Source organism: Rhinolophus sinicus, chromosome 2, assembly GCF_057876585.1.
Source record: "Rhinolophus sinicus isolate RSI-liver-muscle chromosome 2, RSI-T2T, whole genome shotgun sequence".
Lineage (NCBI taxonomy): Eukaryota > Metazoa > Chordata > Mammalia > Chiroptera > Rhinolophidae > Rhinolophus > Rhinolophus sinicus.
The window spans coordinates 164,664,706-164,685,239 of NC_142502.1; the positions used below are offsets into that span (position 1 = coordinate 164,664,706).

The 20,534-nt window shown below is 40.0% G+C and overlaps 1 protein-coding gene across 1 annotated transcript in view; it reads left to right on the plus strand.

Moving 5' to 3' along the window:
• Window positions 1-850: 850 nt before the first annotated feature.
• Window positions 851-20,534, plus strand: part of HNRNPLL (heterogeneous nuclear ribonucleoprotein L like) — a 69,070-nt gene continuing 49,386 nt past the window's right edge. The window contains exon 1 of the mRNA XM_088796207.1: window positions 851-874. Within this exon, the coding sequence (XP_088652333.1) occupies window positions 869-874 (6 nt within the window). The 5' untranslated portion in view covers window positions 851-868. The remainder of the gene's footprint in view (window positions 875-20,534) is intronic.

Genomic DNA, 20,534 nt, shown 5'->3' on the forward strand with positions numbered 1-20,534 from the left:
AATATTCTCCATCCCCAAGGTTGGATTAGTTCAGAAGCAAAGTGGTAATCTTGAAAATGAAGCATTGTCAAATTCTAGGAAGTGTTTCTTTTTATTTTGGGGATGGGGATAAGGGTGAGGGTATGAGGTAAAGGGAGTAGGAATTGTGACATTTATTTCAAAGGGAAGTTAGTTACTTTTCTTTCAACCAGAGATGGGTGGACAGGTGAAGAATAAGGTCTGTCCTGTTCTGAGCTGGAAGTTACTCCCCAAAGTTGAGTGCCTGAGAGCCAGAAATGAGGAAATCTGAGCCCAGGGACCTGAGCTCTACCTCCTCATTTTACACAGAAACTGCAGGTGTGCTGTTCCTTGGACCTGTTAGACTCTGGGCCCATGAAGATGGCTGGCTCCAAAGCTTTAAGGCTGCTATGCAGAGGAAACCCTGAGCTATAGTAAAAACAACTCACAATACCTCAGAGTTCGTCTATAAAGAGACCTAGAATAGACTCTTCTTAATCAGATTGATACATTACCACCCTCCTGCTTTCTTTATCATTGCTTTGAACTCCAATAGTGTTTATTGTCAGTTCACTCCGTTGGGCTCTCAGCATGCACTGTCTTAGATCATTGCTTATCTTTTTTTTCTATGAGTACATTTTGTCGTTGTTATTATTTACTCAACTGTTGGCTCTCTGATCCAATATTTTGACTTACAAATTTTTTTGTAACCCAAATGTCACTATATTTGGTTTCAGATGAAAACTAATTGTATCTGGAAGCCAGGAATACCTGGAAGAATCCCATCAAGATCACGAGAGGTAGAATTCTTCACAGTGCAATTCAACTTTAATTCATCAACAGTTTTGGAGCAGCTGCTGGGGAAGGCATTATGGGGGTAGGTGATAAATTATTAAGGAAGGTGGATTAGATTTTGCCGTATGATGTGTAGTTTATTTGTCAAATATTCAGTGAGTATGTACAGGTACTGTGTTGGTTGCATATTGATAAGTAAGACATAATCCTTGCCTTCAAGAGTTTACAATCTCATGTGATATAATGTTCATCTCTATCCTCCACCAAAACTTCAGTAAAGTCTCCAAAATTCATTACCAGTCCATGCTGAATGAAACAGAGTACTGGGACTTACCTCAAGGTAGTTGTGATTTCAGGGTTGCCCAAAGATGATCAGCAATATTAGGGTTATATCAGAAGTCCCTAGCACCAAGCACAGTGACTGGTAATTATAGATGTTCAATAAATAATTATTGAATGAATACATGATATATTCATAAGTAAAATATTGTGGTGGAAAATTGGGTCTGGTGTCAGAAGACTTGGGTTTAAGAGGCAACAGAACTTACTGGCTGGGCAATTTATTCAACCTCTCTGAATCTCAGTTTCCTCATCTATAAAATGGGACTAATATCACATGATTAGCCTATCCAATTATTATTAATTGATTGAAAGTAAAGATAAAGTGCTGAAAATTTACATTGTGCCATGATAAGCATCCCTATGAGTCAGGCACTATTACATTATACAGAAATTGGGACTTAGAGAGGTTCAGTAATTTGTTCAAGGTCCCATGATTAGTAAGTCAAGAAACCAAGATTTGATCCTGGGCAGCTTGACGACAGAGGTAGGAGCATATAGTTGTTTTCTTATACGTTGCCTAGTATTGTGGTTAACTGAGAACATGGATTCCAAATCACTCTGTAAATTCTAACACATTACACCAATGTAAGACATTCATCTTGTAATTTTTTTGGTAATCACAAAGTTTTAAAAAATTAGTGTCTAGAATTAGGTCACGTTGAGCTCAAGAGGGCATTGCATTCACTCATACATTAAGGGTACAAAAGGGCCCAAGGAGAAGAGCTAGACTTTGGCACCTGGAGACAAAGCACTCATCACTTCCAGACCATATCCATTCATTCATTTGTTATCATGTCTCCTGCCAAGAAAGTGGAAGCTCCTAGAGAGTGGGAACTTTCACTGCTGTATCTTAATACCTAGGACAGATTAGCAGGTCACTAAAAAATATTTATTGAATGAATATTTGAACACTAGAAAGGATGTGAAACATCTCTCACACAAAGCTGGTGAAAGTCTCAGTTGCTCAAACCACTCTGGAGGACAACTTGTCAGTATCTAATAAAGTCAAATTGTACATAACTCAGCAATAGCCCATGACCCAGCAATTCCATTCCTTGGAATATACCCTAGATGATCTTTTGCATATGGGCATAAGAATATTTATAGCAGTATTATGTGTAAGAATAAAAATTTGGAAACAATCTAAGGTCCATCAGTTGAAAAATGGATTTAAAATTGTGGTATATCCATGTAATAGAATATGGCATAACAGGAAAATGAATGCACTAGGGTTGCACAAGTCCTCAGGCATGACTTTTGTAATTACGATATCAATGGAAAAAAAAAAGCAATGACAGAAGGATATATCATTTATATCAAATGCAAAAGTTGCAAAACAATCTAGATCTCCCTGAATTTAAGCCATTAGTGCAGGATCCTTTACCTTACTATGTTGTAGGTCTAGAATTTGAACCCAGAGCACTTTCTACTGTATCGTTCTGCCTCTGGTAAGCATTGCTAGTTAGATTGCACTGGATCGTCACGGTGCTTGGGAAACCCTGTTGATCTTTCCTGCGTTTGAGTCGTAGTGCCACGGGAGTGGCTGGGTGGGGGGTGTATTTTCCTCCCTCGTCTTTTTTTTTTTTTTTTTAAGATTTTATTGGGGAAGGGAATCAGGACTTTATTGGGGAACAGTGTGTACTTCCAGGACTTTTTTTTTTCCAGGTCAAGTTGTTGTCCTTTTCAATCTTAGTTGTGGAGGTTGTGGAGGGTGCAGCTCAGCTCCAGGTCCAGTGCTGTTGCTAGTTGCAGGGAGCACAGCCCGCCATCCCTTGCGGGACTCGAGGAGTTGAACTGACAACCTTGTGATTGAGAGCCCACTGGCCCATGTGGGAATCGAACTGGCCACCGGGTCAGCCCTTCCCTCCCTCATCTTTTGATATAGTAGATGTGTAACCAATTTTATATAAAGCAACTTCAAAATAAACCCTCATCCGTTCCCTTTGACTTGACTGTGGTATCTATTTATAGAGAAATTCTAGCGTCACCACTGGCCTGAGCACCTTCTTTGCTTTTATACAGATTAGATAGCCACTTCTAGGTATCCTTAATGACAGCAAGACTTTCAAGAATCAGAAGTCTTTTATTTCTGGAAGGAATAGACCAACTCAAACTTGGCTTAGGCAAAAAAAAAAAAAAGAGAGAGAGAGAGAGAGAGAGAGAGAGAGAGAGAGAGAGAGAGAGAGAGAGAGAGAGAGAGCCAGAGAATTTATTAGCTAACATACCAGTGAAAAGTCCAGGGATGGATCTGCTGCCTTCAGGCATGGCTGGATCTGAGCTGAAATTATGTCATTAGGACTTGGTGTTTTTCTTCCTTCTGGTTCTGTTTTCCACTGTAATGGGCCTATTTTAAAGATCTCTTTTTCTACCTATGATTTCTAGCCTATATTATTCTACTATAGCAATCTCAGTATAAAGTGAGCTTCACATTCCCAAAAGTATCAACAAAAGTCCCAGTATTGACTCTTACTCAGTCATGTGCCTTTCTGAAACAATTACTTACTGTTTCGTAGGGAAGAGTCAACCCTCACCCAATAATATAGACTGTGAAGGGTGATTCCCCAAGGGAAAATCTGGATGCTAGTCCCAAAGAGACAATGGGTATTGATAAGGCAAAAACAGCATGCACCCTCCAAAAAGAGTAATGGGGCCAATTTCATGAGTGTTAGAAATTGGAAATATGAAATAACTACACACAATTCTTGCAGAGAGTTCAAACATTTAGAATATTTTGACACATCAAAATACCTGTGTCTCACAAAGAGCTTTCAACATTTGTCAGTGGTTCTGCAGCAAGTGTTGCCACATCCTCACTTCTATTTTTGTTTTGTCTTTATCTGCCTTGTCTCCTGACTAATGTGGTAGTGATGTAAACTTGCCTGAACCTTTCTCAACATTTTCAATTACCCTGCTGTTTTTCAAAGGACAAGAGCTGCCAAAATTCTAAAAACGAATGTGAGGTCAGATCCAGCCTAGTCTGAAGCTCAATCATCCCTGCCTTGTCTGAGGAGGTCACAGAATTGCTCTCCAAGTTTATCTAGACTCCATTCCTCAAATATGGAATTGTGTATCAAAAAGTATAGGTGAATATAATTCTTGGCAGAAAGTAATGTTTAAGCAATACTTTGAAATGATCTTAAATAAATGTGGAGAATTCATTCTCATGATCTTGCCAGCCTGATTCAGTAACCTTTGATTCACTGTCTTCGATATCTACTAGCCCTGAGAACCAGTCATAGTGTGATCTTCTTAATTCCTATATGACACTTGTTCAAGATGTCCCAAGTAGTATTCACTTTTCACTTTTATAATTTCTGGCTTTTGAATGGATCTTATTTGGCTCAGATTGAATGATAAATTTCTAAGAAGATATAATAAACTTTTTTTTTTCTGCCAAGTCAGGACTTTGAAAAGTTACTCTTTGATTTGTTAGGATTAGGTTTAACTGCCTATAACAGAGATCCAAAATAACAATGGCTTAAGAGAGATACAAATTGATTTCTTTCCTAAGAACAGTCCCGAGATAGGTATGTCAGGTTCTGGAATTTTACCCTAGTTGCAAGCTAATAAATTACTGTTTCACAGACTGTCTGAAGGTACAGATTCCTAGGTCTGAGACAAAGGGTTTTATTACTCACTGTATAGCAAGGAACATGTACATCATGTTTTTGCTGGTTCCCCATGCCTCCCAAGACCCATGGAGGTAACGTGGTGGGACCAAGTTAGATACTAAGCACACAGTGGGTTTGCATTACAACTGGAATCTACCACTTTTATAGCAAGTGATAAGCAAGCCTGCTCTTTGGGAGATAATGTTACCTTTGCCTTGAGGCTGCTCATTGCAAACTCAACCCTGAGAAATGGTCTACTAAGGAGCGGTCAGCAGTAGCATTCTTGGCATACCCAAAAAGGATGGTGGATTGTTTCTCCCAACAAGTGGTCCAAAGTTAGTATGGCAGTTCTGCTCAATGTGATCATCTGGGATGTAGGCTCCCTCCAACTTGTTGCTTTACCATCTCTAGGGTATGTCCTGAAGTCCACTTGGCCAAGGAGGTATGCCACCATGTCCATATTTAGAGCAGGAGAATGGCGGAGAAGGGGCAGGCCCCCTCACTTTAAGGACACATCTTAAATGTTCCACACATTACTTCCCCTCACATCCCATTGGCCAGAACTTATCTACAGAATCACATAAAACTTCAAGATAGGTTGAGAAATGTATAATCTTTATTCTAGGGGTTCTATTAATGTAATATAAAGGAGAAGACACTGGTGCATAAGTAGGACTCTGCCATATTCTTTATTAAAGTTGTATTTCAATAAATACTTTCCAGGGACCTTGGAGGGTTGCTAACAGCCACCACATTCCTCCCATCCTTTGCGACTAATGAGAATCTGAGCCTGTGGCTTGAGTATCTAGTCAAAGCCAGATACCTATAAGCACACACCTGGGATGGGACTACAGGTATCAGATACATTTCAGGTACTGCCCAAGGTGAGAACACAAAGGAGTCAGATGATTTTCAGGGATCTGGAAGATGACAGTGATTCTACTCCAGATGATGGTGCATTCGTGAGTGAGAAGCTAGAATTCAAGCATCAAACTGGCAAGATGTGAAAGAGCTCTAGTAGGAGAGGTTTATTATGCCTAGAGGGTGGGGAGTGCAGGGTGCGAACCATTTTAATGGTGATGTCTTTGTCAAAGGAGGAAGAACCCAAGCCACATAGGATTTCTCCCCAACCGTCACAGAGCTGGCTCTCAAGAAGGACACGGAGAACCCCAAGTCAGTCAGCACAGGACATGGGCTGTTTGTGTCTTGGCAGTGGACATTGAGCCAGAGTTGGAGGGAGGGGTTCCCAGGAGTCTGTACTGACCTAGTATAGTTACTATGAGGAATTTCCTGCAGACAAGTGACTGGGAGCTGCCTGGGGCACTCATCTGAGTAGTGCCCAGCACAGCCCCTGGGGGATGACTTTGCAGCTGGCAGATGCTGCCCTCTAGTTAATGGTGGCTCTGCAAAACAGCTCTCTACTGCCAGGGAAGCGTCTGCTACATGGGTGACTTGAGCCTTTGCTCAAGGTAGAAGCATTTGGCCAGTTTATTCTATTTGGATTTCTCTAGCTCACTGGGTCTTAGTCAGGCCCCTTGATTTGGGGCCATCTCTTACCAAATTGACTGTGTCTTCCTCCCTGCAGGTGGGCAAGACAACCATTGGCCAGGTTATCTTTGTCTTGAAGAGGGTCCTAGCAGAGGAAATCCCTGTCAAAAATCACCACACACACACACACACACACACACACACACACACATACACACACACACACATTTTTAAAAAGACTAAGAATGAGGCCCATTTGAATGGTTTCAGGAATATCAGCAGGTATACCAAGAGAGGTGACATTGGTTGGTAAAACTGTGTAGTTTCTCTAGGATAAGAGGGAAGAGAAGGTGAAGAAGGGAGGAGGTGGCATTTTAATGACAAAATGCTGGGACAGCAGCACAGCTGGCACCTGAGGCGTGAAGCCAGGGTAGTAAGGCTTATCAGCAAAGCCTTTGCATGGACTCCTGGGACACATTCTAGTGGAAATGGCTGAGTGAGTTTATTGCAGCAATGTTGGAGCACAAGGAAAGTCTTGACTACTGATGAATAGCCAAGAGGAACTAGGGCAAAGAATCTAGCTAGATGGAAGGTGTCTGGCAGACACTTATGAACAAGCTTAAAAGGTCAAGAGGCAGCTCAGGTGGGGTCCATCCAAAGTCAAGGTGCTCAGCGAGTCAATAAAATGATTCCAGCAAATGGCTTGTGCCCTATTACAGAGCAAACCCTTTGTTCCCTGGCCTGTTAGAGAATGTCCACTGGCTGTGGTGTGGATTCCCGTCAGCAGGTCAGGGGCCTGTAGCAAATCCAGCTTGAATGGGGAAGTTTAAGCCCCAATTCTATGCCCCTTCAAAAGGTTAACAATGAATTTAGGTCAGAGAATTATAGTTGAATTGGCAGTTTTTCTGGGCTTAACCACATTCTATAAAGAACTGTGGTTATACAAGGCCCAGGTGAAGTCAGAAGGAGGCAAAATGTGACTGTGAGATTTTTTCTGATACTACTCTTAACCCTAAATGTATATTGTTTATACACATACTAACCAGTTCTATGACACCAAATGGGTGCCCAACAATTCAATGCAATCCCGACACTATCTACAGTACCTAGAGTTAGGGTCAGATCTCACCAGTTAATGGGCTCAGTCCCACAAGACTCTCTCCACATCAGACACCAGCCTCAAATGGGGTACGTAGGCTACCCACACTTTTGCCCAGCCAAATACAAATTTGAGAGTTCCCATGAGCTCTTCTCCGGTTGATAATTTGCTCACAGAATGACTCACAGAACTAAGGAAAACATTACTTACATTTACTGGTTCATTATAAAGGATATAATTCAGGAACAGCCAAATGGAAGAGATGCTTAGGGGCATGGGGGTGAGGTGGGAATTGCTGCAAAGCTTCCACCCTCTCTCCTGTCATGCCATTTTCCTGCACCACAAAGGTTCACCAACCTGGAAGCTCATTAGCATACGACACCCTTATCACTCAAGAGATTTTAAGGGTTTGGGGAGCTCTGTGCCAGGAACTAGAGAAATAGACCAAATATATATATATATTATGATATATGTATATCACAGCCCCCAAATGGGTCCCATCATTCACTCTACCAGAGTAAACAGGTCAAGAAGGAGAAGGGAGGAACTTCCAGAAAGAGCAGTCATTCTCAAACTTAGGTGCACATTAGAGTATTCTGGGAAACTTAAAAATGTAGGTTCATGGGCCTGATTCTCAGTGACTCCGTGACTCTCAGTCACTAAGGAGGAGATCTGGGTATCTATGAGGTTGGTGCAAAAGTAATTGAAGTTTGCAATTATTTTTAACCTTTTAACCTTTTAAAGCAATTACTTTTGCACCAACCTAATATATTTTTAATAAGCTCCCTAAATGATTCCCGTGCTCCCTGAGGTTTCAGAACCATGGAATGAGATTTCCTTTAGTCTCCCCCACCCCCCAACACCACTGCTTTCCAGAAGCATGTCTAATCATGCCCTGAAAGAAGAGCCCCAAGTCTGACTGGGTCTTGCCCCTAATTTAAGGACAAGGAGTACAGAGTACAGAGGACCCCTTAGGTGAAGCAGATCTTTAAGATCTGGAGAGTCTGCCTTAGCCTGGAATCAGCATCTCAGGAAAAGGAATCAGTATTAACATTGGCCACTGTCTGTTGTGTGTCAGGTGATATACATGCCAGGTGTTTTCATGTGGTTTACCTGTGAGGGAAGTATAATTATTATTATTTCATGGCTGAGAAAACTAAGACTCAGAGAAGACTGCGGCAGAGGAGGTATGGCTGGTATTCCAATACCTACCTCAAAATGGTAAGTAATTAGAAGGGAACGTGTCAAGCTGTGTGACTTAGTTGTGAGCTGGAGTCACGGTAGCCACAGTACAGACTGCCAATCACTCCATCGTCACCACTGGAAATGGCAGCGCTGATGGGCAGCTCTGCGCCGCCAAGTATGGAAAGCTTCAGCCCACAGACACTACTAACTGAGGCAACTACTTTCTCTGAGCCTTCCTGGGAAATCATCACTCCTGCTGAATGAATGTTTCCCTGTCTTTCTGCTGAACTCAGATCCCTGAGGTAGAACCCAGCCAACAGTTCCGCAAAGTGCTGGAACCTGCATATCTCGTGCTGAATCTAGCATGCTTGATGCCAAGGTGTGCCTCTTCTGACATGATGAGTGTGTCCTAGATAGTTCGACGGGTCCAAGTCCTGTCTTTAAGGCCAGTGTAGGCTTGGTGGGAGAGCAGCCCTTTTGTCCAATATTGGGGTAGAGGGAGAGAAATAGAAATGGTGTGCACCAAGGCTTTATGAGCCAGCCAAAGTCAAATCCACTGGGAACAATGAGGAAATAAATAAGAGAAGGGATATAAAAATCTGCAGGCAGAAGGAGTAGGTCAGAGGGAAGTGGACTAGGTAATGGGACATGGTTCACGGATGAGTCAATGAGTACACAGCTTTGTCAACACACCTGGAGTGTGTCATGGGGCAGGTACAGGAGCTTACAGGAAGTATGTGTATGTAGCTGGCCTGTGTTCTACTTCTATGTAGCTTCTTGTCCATCTTGGGTAAAGGCAGCACTGTGACATGACGCTGACAGAGGGGCAGGACAGGGAGGTAATGGTATCATCAGGGAAACTGGCCAAGTGATCACCAGGGTGTGGATTCATCCATGAGTCCAGGGTCTGGTCCTCAACCTTTCAGGCAAGAAACTCAGTCTTGTCAGGATCCGGGGATTCATCCTGATTAGGAAGACTAATATAGGCTACACTCTTAAGGGCGTGATGCATAAAACAAAAGCCCACTCTCTTTCTTTAAAAGGGGATTATACTTTTCCAATGCCAGTCTCTGGTATTGAACCGGAGGCAATGAATTAATAATCAAGGGCCATTTGATGAGCATGGATTGGAGCAAAGAGCTGAGGAGTCTTGAGCTAGAGCCAAGCTCCACAAAATATACCTGCTTCACAAGTGGGGATTGTCTCTGATGGCCAGATTGCTGATGTCCCCTGAATTCAGTGCCTCCCATGGACAGTGGTGAATGTAATCAGCCAATGTTTGCACTTTCAACTCTCCCTTTTCGGTCCTTCTGCATCAGAGTTGCATAATTTAACTTGTGCTACAACTTTGTTGTGCAGAGAAATGGATTTTCCTATTTATTTTGTCCATAACTGATTTGGGCTTCTTTTGAGCACCTACCTACTGGTTAGTTGTTGTTGTTGGTGGTGGTGATTATTTGAATGTCTGATCTGGTTTAAAGCATGGTAACACTGATAATTGAAATGATCCCTTTAGGTATGTTAAAACATAAACTGAAGCATATGTAAAATTTTAACAGTCTATTTCGGCAAAAATCGATTGGAATCAGGGCAGTGCCAAACCATAAGTAGTTAGGAGCACTCCACCCGACAGGAGCTTAGGGAGAGGCTTTTATAGAGAAAACGTAGAAGCAGAGTAAGGGAATTATTGAGTGGTTATGGCTTAAAGTCTAGTTGGCATTTGTGATTGGCTGTCTTAGGTTTCAATTTCATAACCTTGAGGCATTTACACACTTAGATTTTGGTTTGCTTATGTAGGTCACCATGGCATTAGAGCCACTTCAGTCTAATGGCCTCTTTGTTCAATTCATTGAATAGGTATGTTCAGTTTCTCTCAGATAAAAATAATATAATTCTCAGATAACACCCGCATCCACCCCCCCCCCCCCCCTTGCTTCTTTTCCTAACAGGTGTATGGGGAAGACGGAGGGGTGTGGCTTACGAGTCTTTGTCACATCAGGAAGAATCCAGGTCCTCAGGCTGGGGATGGGGCGTCCTCTGCCTTCTCTATTTCCTGTCCACCTGTGTGCTTTGTGTTCTGAGGGTTTCTGAAGCTGCAGCCTGCAGCAGTCAACATGTGACCCTTAACAGCCTTGGCAATTCTTCCAGGAAACGTTGACTCCCTCTCCCTCGCAGACTTGGCCTCCCCTCGGCTCCCTCTGACTAGGGACCCTGAACCTCTCTTCTTTGTCCTCCATTGGCCTCCTGCCCTGGGGGACCACTGCAGCCTCTGCAGTGGGGTCATCTCTTTGTTCAGACACTTATCCTCTCATTTCAGTTCTACTGCAGTAGTATCCAAATAGCCTCTCTACTTTTGGTCTTCTCCAATCTCTTTTTCTTTTTTAAACGCCCCTATGATCATGTCACGCTCTTCTTTCAAAACTTCTAAGCGCTTCCTGCTTTCTATAGGATAATGTTTAGACTGCTTAGCCTGATACACAAGACTCTGAACTATTTGACCTCAATTTGCTTTCCAGCCTCATCTCCCCTTCTCCATCTCACATGCCTAACTAACACATCATGCCCTTTCAGGCCTCTGAGTTTATGTATTCTTTCTGTCTGGAATTTTCTCTTCCTTCTTTAAGGCCTAGCTCAAAATGCTTCTCTGTGAAACAGTTTTTTCTTTTTCTTCATCTTTGCGCAGATCTCTAGTATGGCACTTGTCTTCTCTATAAGGAAGATAGAATATTTTAAATTAAACTTAAAGGCTTAGGAAAATTTGCGTCTTCAATCAACTGTATAATAATTTTAAAACGAGTTAATATAATGCGTCTTTTCTGTGCACAAGAAGCAGCCCATGGACATCAAAATAAACCCACTTTGACGTTGACATATCTAACTGATTTTAAAACATGAAAGTCTCGCAATTGGCTGGTTAAGAGTGCTTTTGGTTACAAGTAACAGGATACCTGTTTACAACAGCAAGTAACAGTAGGTTAACAAAAAGAGTTTTCTTTTTCTTATGTAATGAGAAGTTCAGAATTGAGCAGTCCAGCACTGGTACAACGCCTAAGGAATGCTTACAAGGAACAGGCTCGTTCAGTCTTTCTGCTCCACTTTTCTTAGCTTATGGGCTTTTATCCTCGTGCTTATCATCTCATGTCGCCAATGAACTGTTGTGTCTCCAGGCCCATGTCTGCTTTCCAGGCAGCAAGAAGGAGGAGAAGACAATAGGGATGAAAGGCACAAAAGGGTTCTGCCAGGTGCATCTATCCCTTTTTATCTGGAAAGGAAAACTTCCTGGAAATCTTATCTAAGAGAGTTCTGCTTACATGGTACTGGCCAGAATGCAATCACATGACTGCTGCCAGCAGCAAATAAGGAAAATCAAGTATTTTGCTTTCCAGCCTCTATAGTGGAAAAGGGAAGAGGAGAGGACATTGTGAATGGTGTTGGGGCTGCCAATCCTTACTGTCTATCCCAGAGCTATAGTCATGAGATTGATTAGAAAGACGGATCTTGATGGGAGGTGGGAAGAGAGAATGGCAGAAGGTTAGGGTATATGAGATCAAAAAACTCAGGTGTGCTCTGGCCTTAGTGCTTTCATAAAGAGGTGATGCAAAGCCGAGGGACCTCTAACTTCTCTTTATAGTATTCTCCTTTCTTTTAGATCCTCCTCAAAGGTAGATTTTAAAATTAAAAATTATTGAGTTAACTTATAAGCCACAAAATTCACCCATTTAAAGAGTACAATTCAGTGGTTTTAGTAACATTCTCAGAGTTGTACACCCACCACCCAAATGTAGGTTCAGAACATTTACTCCAAAAAGTAACCCCCTACCCAATAGCAGTCACTCTCATCCCCACCCCCACCCCACCCTCAGGCCTAGGCAACCGCTAGTTCATTTTCTGTTTGAGAACAAATATTTTTAAAAGTTTGATTTTTCTGCTGGAAAGTCAGTAGGAGGCACTATAAAAATGAACTTCAGGGTAGAAAATTAGATATAAATATATTATGAAAAGCAATTCATCTGCTTTGGTAGAGTGTTTTTGTGAAGGAACTGGTTCAGGATGACACTCAGTGAAAGCGGAATTTCTAAGCACCTCCTCCCTTTTCTCATTTTGTCCTGAAGAATCATGCTGTTTTTCTAAACTGTGTCTGTCTTATATTTCAGCCTTTCTTTAAGATGAGTGAGATTTATAAAGATGTAAAGTAGATGTAAAGATACAAAACTCCAAATTCAAAGTCTCATAGTGGGAAGACTTTAATTTAAAAAAAAAAATTTACCCAAGGTCTGAAAAGGCCAAGCGAGCTGCTGGTTGACAGTGAGTACTGACGCCAGGTGACTTTTCTTCTCTGCTTGTACAGGGACAGCCCCTGTCCCACTCTTAGCGTTATTTGCAAGAGATAATATCATTTACCTACTCACATGAAAATGGGCAAATGGGCCTGCGACTGAGTAACTGCTTTCAGTACTGTTTGCAACATTCCCTCTAAATGTCATATCCTGCTCTCCTCGTATCTGTGGCATCAAGATGAGAGAGAAAACAGGAAATGAAGCATGTATGTAGCATAGACAAGGGTCTGTCACCAAGGAGTTCCAGGGTCAGGGCTTTCTGATCAGAGGTTTCAAGAACTGGGGAGTGAAACAGAAAATTTGTGCCAGATAATAGTGAGAAAAAGAAAAACTGTGCCCAAACAGAAGTGAGGGAACATTTCAGTGAGTCACCTTTGATACTGGGCTATATACCACTTCAAGTGGAGCTCTTAGCCCTGGAGACAGCAGATTTGAATATTGTTCCTTTGCTTTCAGTCACAATCGAACTACCACATTTCTTCTCTTAGCTATTTGTTTTTCCCTTTTGTCTTGAGTTACTATCACTAGAACAGGATAGTAACTCAAGACAGTTTGCCATTACAAATGTTGTACAGTTAACTTAGCTTTATGTCCCTCCCAGGGGGCACTCCCAACGGCCTCATGTTGGGCTTCAGTATCTGAGGCTTTGGACAGTAACTGCTCTCTTGTCCTCCCCCAAATTTTGCAATTTTTTGTAAACCGTGTAGCCTATAGTTTAAGTCAGATCTTTCTTTGCAAATATGCCGTCTAAATTTAGCAAAAACTGGTCCAGAATCTTGCATTTATTTAATTAGGTAGGCCATAGTGGGTTTTACCACTGACTCGTTATGTGATGTGGGTAGGTTATGTAATTTTTCTAAGTCTGAATTTCCAGTTGTAAAATGAGGCTAATAATACCATATACGTTTCCTGTAATGAGGAAATGAGCCAGTGTATTTAAAGGATCTTGTGCCAGGGCACATGGGATGTACTTACTAATAATGATGATGACAATAATAGCAAACACATTGCCCTTACTAAGTGCTGTATTATTTATGTGCCTTATGTATGTATTGACTTGAATAAAACTTACAATAACCCTATACATAGGTATTATGATTATCCCAATGTTACAGGTAAGAAACTGGAAGAAGAAGAGGTCACGCATCTAGGAAGTGGCGTAGCTAGGATTTAAAACCGGGCAGTCTGGCTCCAGAGTCCATGCTCTTACTCCTTTTTTCTTATTGCTCTCATGTTGCCCTAATAAGAATAAAAGAAGAAGAGCGTGCTCTAATTTCTTGGCTATTGTAATGCTGCAGTGTGTACCTTTGTTCTCATATCTTTGTCCATATAGCAGATTATTTCCTTAAGACCCTTGCGTATTTTCATGTATAATATGAAATCAAAGCATGGAAGAAGTTTTGGGGAATGGAAGGGACTTGAAGAATTTAACACTATTTCAGTAATCCTATGAAAAGAGGGACCCCTCCACACCATTTGCAAAAGACCTCTTATTTCACAGTTCAATAGTCTCGCAGAGTCCTTTCTGAAATGTCAGGAAGGAGATCAAGATCATTACACTGATTCCACCATCACGAACATGTCTACGAAAGGGTATAAATGAGGCGTATAAAGAGAGCATGATGTACACATACTATGTTTGTATCCTCATGTGGCTCCAGGCTGCATCCTTGCCTCTAAACTGAACAGATACGAGTCTAGGAGCAATTCTCTCTTGCTTCCTTTTTTGGTGTATGGCTCAGGACTTATTTAAGAGCAATTTAATGCAGTGAGTGGTTGCCATGGTAAATACTTTTCATAAGAACTAAGTAATTGTTGGAAGCTGTTACAATTTATCATTATTTAGTTTCAGAGTGATTGGAATGTTCTCACTTTTCCCCTTAATTTAAACATTTTATCTGCATCAAAACTTCTATTTTAATTTTCTCTGGAAAAGAAATATCTCATTAAGGACTGACATACGTAATCATAGTGAAAATATATGCATTTTTTTCCCCCAAAGAAAATGGGGCAGTGTCGTTCTGTGCATTTTGATTTGCTAGACTTAAAGCATCTGACTCTGACCTCAGATTACAAGTCGTCTTTTAAACCAAGCAACAGATCTCAGTCCTCAACAGTTCAGGAAAAAAAGGACAGTTGAGCCATTTTATCATGGAGGGAGAGTTTTGGAATGCTCACATTATAAATAGGCTCAATAGCATCAAGATGGAATCATACTTCATTCAAACTCTAAAAGACAAAATTCAAATGCCGTTTTGCAGTGTAGATGAGTTCTGCAGCTGCGGCAATAGCATCTATTGCCAGGTGTCCTGTGTCTTATACTGTTAATTGATATGTGGTACCCAAAGATACCAAGATAATGAAGTATCCTTAAAAAGAAAAGGACTCTAAAACCACAGTGGCATCAAGAACCTGAATTGTAGGGTGGAGGACCATGAGGTGGAAGATTTTTTGTTGTAGCCATGTACTCATGAAAATAGCCAACCCAACAGAGCCAAAAATGTCTAGGTATACTTTAATCGCAGGGTTAGAGCCTTGCCGTGTATCCTTCTAGGGCCAGTTTGCTTTTGTTCCTCAGAGTCTAAAACTTCTTACTTTCTAAGATGATATTGTAGAACATTTATTGTGGAGTTATTTGGTTTTTCTTTCTTTTCTAGAATGCATGAGAATCCTGCTTATTAGTGAGTTACTTGGACATGTGTTGATCTCTCTTCTTTCTCCTTTTCAGTCTCTCTCCACCCACCCCATTCCTTCCTCCCTCCCTCCTTCCTTCTTTCCTCTTTCTTTCTTCCTTCCTTCCTTCCTTCCTTCCTTCCTTCCTTCCTTCCTTCCTCTCTTTCTTGTTTCTAGACAATTCCAAGGAAATCAGTGACATAGTGATGGTATACATATGGATGATAATGAGTGGGAAAGATTAAAGAAATGGAGAATGTGTATTTGAGGTCGAGTCATAGGAAAAATTTTGAATTATTCTGAAATAATTTCTCTTAGCTTTCTCTTCTATTAGTAATAAGTGAAATAACTTTCAATTCTGTATTACTGTGAATTGGAGTCTGGGTATTTTACATAGGTAATTTAATATTCCTAACTGGCTCCTGAAAAGCAGGTGCTCTCTCCAAACAGAAAGCTCCTAGTCTTTGACCCTGGTAATTCTCTCCCTGAGGTCATCCAAAGTCCATTTCTTACAATTGGCTTCAAAACTCATCTTCTTCAGGAATCCTTTACTAATAATATACTGCCTCTTCCTGCAATCTCTTCTATTTTCATTTTTTAAAATTCGAAATAAGTAAAAAATGCAGGTAAGGGTAAAGTACAGAGTTTTCTTACCTGCTAGAATTGATAGTTGTTAGCATGCTAGTATATTTGCTTTTAGCCTTTACGTGTATTTCTATGTAATAAAATATTCCCCAATACGTTTGAAGTACCTTTGATCTCCAGTGTCATCACATTCCCACCTCTGCCTCATCCCCTGCAATTATCAACCATGAATTTGCTGTGAATCCTTCATGTTCATTTTTCGTTTTCTGCTATTTCTTCATTCTGTATCATGAATGCTTTTCTTTTTTTATATGAAGTTCTTGGTGGTGGCTCGAGGACAGTCAGTTTTCCCTGATAGATGGAAGTGAGCCAAGTGGCAGCTGCATCATCCAGAGGTCAGCCTTTGCTGCCACTGGTCTGTGAATCCAGGTAGCCAAAAGATTTGGTGAGCAGTATGTCTTGCCTCTCTCCTCAGTATGTGTTGTCTGCTCCATACAATTCGGCATCTTGGCCCTTGGTAAAAACAGATTCGTAGAAGAGCTCAAATAAATGCATGATGCTGCAACTAACAACATCTGGGCCCTGTTTTTTGTTTTTGGTTTTGGTTTTCTTGGGGGGAGGACTCTGTGACTATAACTCCCAACTTGGCTTTTGATTTTCTAACTGATTTAATTTTCCTCTTGTTTGGTTGCTGGAAGCTCAAAACCAAATATACAGCTGACCTGTATTAACAGGAAAGATCCTCATGACATGGCTTTTGTGTATTAACCACATTAGGCCTTTATTTTCTAAACTTCATTTACCATTTGTCTCAATGTTCTTCCTTTATACATTTTTATCCTTTATAGCTTGTGAATCTCTCTGAGATGCCCCACAATTTTTTTAAAGTAAGAAAATAAAAATCTAACAAACAATCTGCTATAGTGGGAGTTTTCATTGTTCCTGATCCAGAAAAACTCAGTGAGCTGGCAAGTAATAGAAAAGAAAATTTATAATTAGGAGGATTAATTATATTTTGTCCTGAGGTACATTTTGGGTGTGGTAGATATCTTCATTTATTATGTTCTATGAACACTGTGTAAATCTCCTTTATCTAAGAGTTAAATAGATTTTTGAATGCATTAAATGAAACTCTAATGAAATATGGTTTGATGCCATGGCTTGAGGGTCTCTTTTTGCTTCAAAAAACAAAAATGAAGCCTATATGCTGTCAGTTTAAATATTTTCCTTTTTGCTTTATTTGAAGGTAGAAATAGTCAAGATTCTTTTCCTCAGGCATGTAGAAGATTTGTGACTAAGCTTAAGTAGGTGGCAGATGCAACCAACCGTGTACTGTGAGTCAGGAATCCTGATACAAGCCTGGGGCCTCTCGTGTTTCCCCACTGGCCTCTTATATTCTTAAAGAACCAATGTCAGAGTTATGTTCCTTTTGATCTTTAGATTTGTTTTTGGTCTTTCGAAAACTTTTTGAAATGTAATTATCCCTTGGAAAGGTAAATCATCTTAATGAGAATTTATTTATGAGGACATTTATGTTTGCTATCTGGCTGAGAACAAGAGTTTGAAATGATACAAAAATAGGTAAGTTGGAAAGGACTGGGAAGTATGACAGCAGAAGGAGAGGAAACTTGCTTGTAATTCTATCTAGACTGAATCCCTAGCATAATTAAAAGTAGTCCTTTTTTATTTCCCCTAGAATTTTAAGACCTTTCTTCCTTCTTTCCTTCTTTCCAAAATATGAAGTTCAAAAGATTTTGGTCTATGAAAAAGAATTGCTCTAAGAATTGACCAAAGAGGGGGATGTCGTTTGTGCCACATAAGAAATTTCCCCTAAAGGAAATTTTCAGTAAATTTTTCCTTCAGTGAGTCTCTATATGAGAATTTTTCCCTTCAGAAATTTTTAATTTAATTGTCCCATAGAGAATCAAATTTTACCTCTCTAAAGTGTGGTTTCCCAACACCATGAAGTTTCCTAAAATGAGATTAGGCCTCAGTAGTTGTAGCACCAGCTTAAACAAATTCATCTATGGAGTTGTCAGCATTGCTTATAGGGTCAGGGCAAAACTGCCAAATTATGTAAGATACCAAGTACAGCATGACCTTGATAGACTCTTTTCTTATTTTTGCAAGATCGCATTCCGCTTTGAAAAAGGTCAAACCAGTGCTCCTTCTTTACTGGTTTTTCATGAACTTGTCACTTGATATAAGACGCAATAAGGACAAAGGGGGAATTTGCCTTATTTAGACAATTTACAGTTTCATCTCAAGGTACCTAATTTTCTGGGCCAATCTTTTATGGATTTATCCTGTTATTTTTTTTCCTAATGAATGATGCTAAACCATTATTACTTTGAAAAATTACTGACTGTATGGATATTTTAAATTAAAAAAAGTTTTTCCTTTGTATGGCTTGTAAAGACTTGTGCTTCCTTTCTCAGCTTCTATAAAACCTATGTCTTCCTGATCCCACCTACTTTCTGTTCTCTGACATGCCTTACCTTTTCTATCAATGTCTTTCCTGGAAGTGTAGACTTTCCAATGTATTTATTGTCTCAGAGTTACTGGTCACATAATTGGGCCAGATTAGCCAAGCAACAGCCATAAAACCAACTTTTTACAGTACAGGTTGGACATCACTTTTGAAGATACAAGTAGACGTTGGGCAGTGAAGATGTAGGATGAGAGAGTGGGAGTTGGCCAGGTTAAATGGTATTCGACTTCGTCTTCCGGGAAGTGGAGGCAATATCTGGGGCTTCTCTGCAGACATTTATCCTGACCTCATTTTTCAAACACAGTCAAATGTTGTATCCAAACTCATCACTAAATCAAGCTTGAAAACACTCCATAATAACAGAATGAAATTTGTGGGGCCCACTTTCCCAAATGTTAGCAAGTACTTAAAACTCTATTGTTGCCAAATAAAGCAGAGAGGTGTGGGAAGTGGGGGAAAACAAATCTTACACTAGGAGGCAGGAGACTTCAGCTGTCCTCTAGCCAAAATGAATACTTTAATGTGACCCCCCAGGCCTGTTATCTAAACACTGCTTTAGTTGTCTCATCTTGGCAGACTGAGGCAAAAGCCTGGGCCAGATGACTTTTATTAAAAGCCCTTACTAAAAAAACGTAATCATGTGCATTGTAACAAAAGAAAATAAAGCAAGAAATTGTAAAATGCAGAAAAAGATAAAAGAATTATAAATGGATATACATTTGGAACCAGAGTTCTACTTTTAATAATGATTTCTACAGATAGTATCTAAGAAATATTATTCATTGCAGTATTCCTTTTGTAATAGCAAAAAAAAAAAAAAAAAAATGGAAGCAACACAAATGTCAATTAATGTAAGTCTTGTTAAAAAATTTATGGTTTAGAATACTATATAGCTACTAAAAAGAAGGAGTAAGTACTTTTTGTATTGATTTAGACAGATCTTCAGGACATACTAAATGAAAAAAATCAAGTTGCTAGGAAAATGTGTACAGTATTTTATTATTTGTGTAAAAAAAGAAGAGGACAAAAAATTGTCCTCTTTCACTGGGAACTACTCTTTGGAAGGCTAACCAAGAACCTACTAATATCAATGACCTGTGTTGGGGTTAGAGATGGGAACCAAGTGGGTCTGGGACAGGGTGAGAGTGAGACTTCTACTGTGACTATTTTTATACTTGTTTGATGTTTGGACAATGTGAATGCATTATCCATTAACATTAAATTAAAATAGAAATAAAAAGGTGCTGTCCTTTGCTTACTAAGATGATACTATTGATTTACCATAAGTAAGACTTTCATTTTTAGTTTAATTTTAACAGTAATACATTTGCATTGTATTATCTTACATTTCTTCAATTCTAAGATGTATATTTTTCCATGAATTAACATTTCTGAGATGAGTAACTTCCTCCCTCCTATTGTATATAAATATACTATAATAGCTATTTGGCTATTATTGGACATTTAGATTGTTGCCAGTTTTTTCCCCCATGAATAATTGTCTCACACTGTTTATTGAATCACTAAATAGTGTTTTGTTTTTTTGACAATTAGAAACAATGCTGCAATGCTCCAGTATAGTGTGGCACTTAAAAATATAGGTTCTAGAATCACAATGCCTGGGTTTGGATCCTGGCCATGGGACCTTCAGGCCGAGTAATTTGGGCAATAACTTAGCCCAAGTCTCCTTATTTGTAAGACTGAGATTACAACACCATCTATTTCATATGGGTTAGCACCATAGCTAGCACATGGTGGTAAGCATTCAGTAATATTATTTTTGTAACAAAAAATATTTTTGATATATAAGAGCAATTTCTATAGAACAGATTCCTGGAAATGGTATTGTTTAACCAAATGGTATAAATACTTTAGGATTCTTGATAGGTGTTGATAAATTGCTCTTCACAAATTTGTGTGTACTTGCCTGC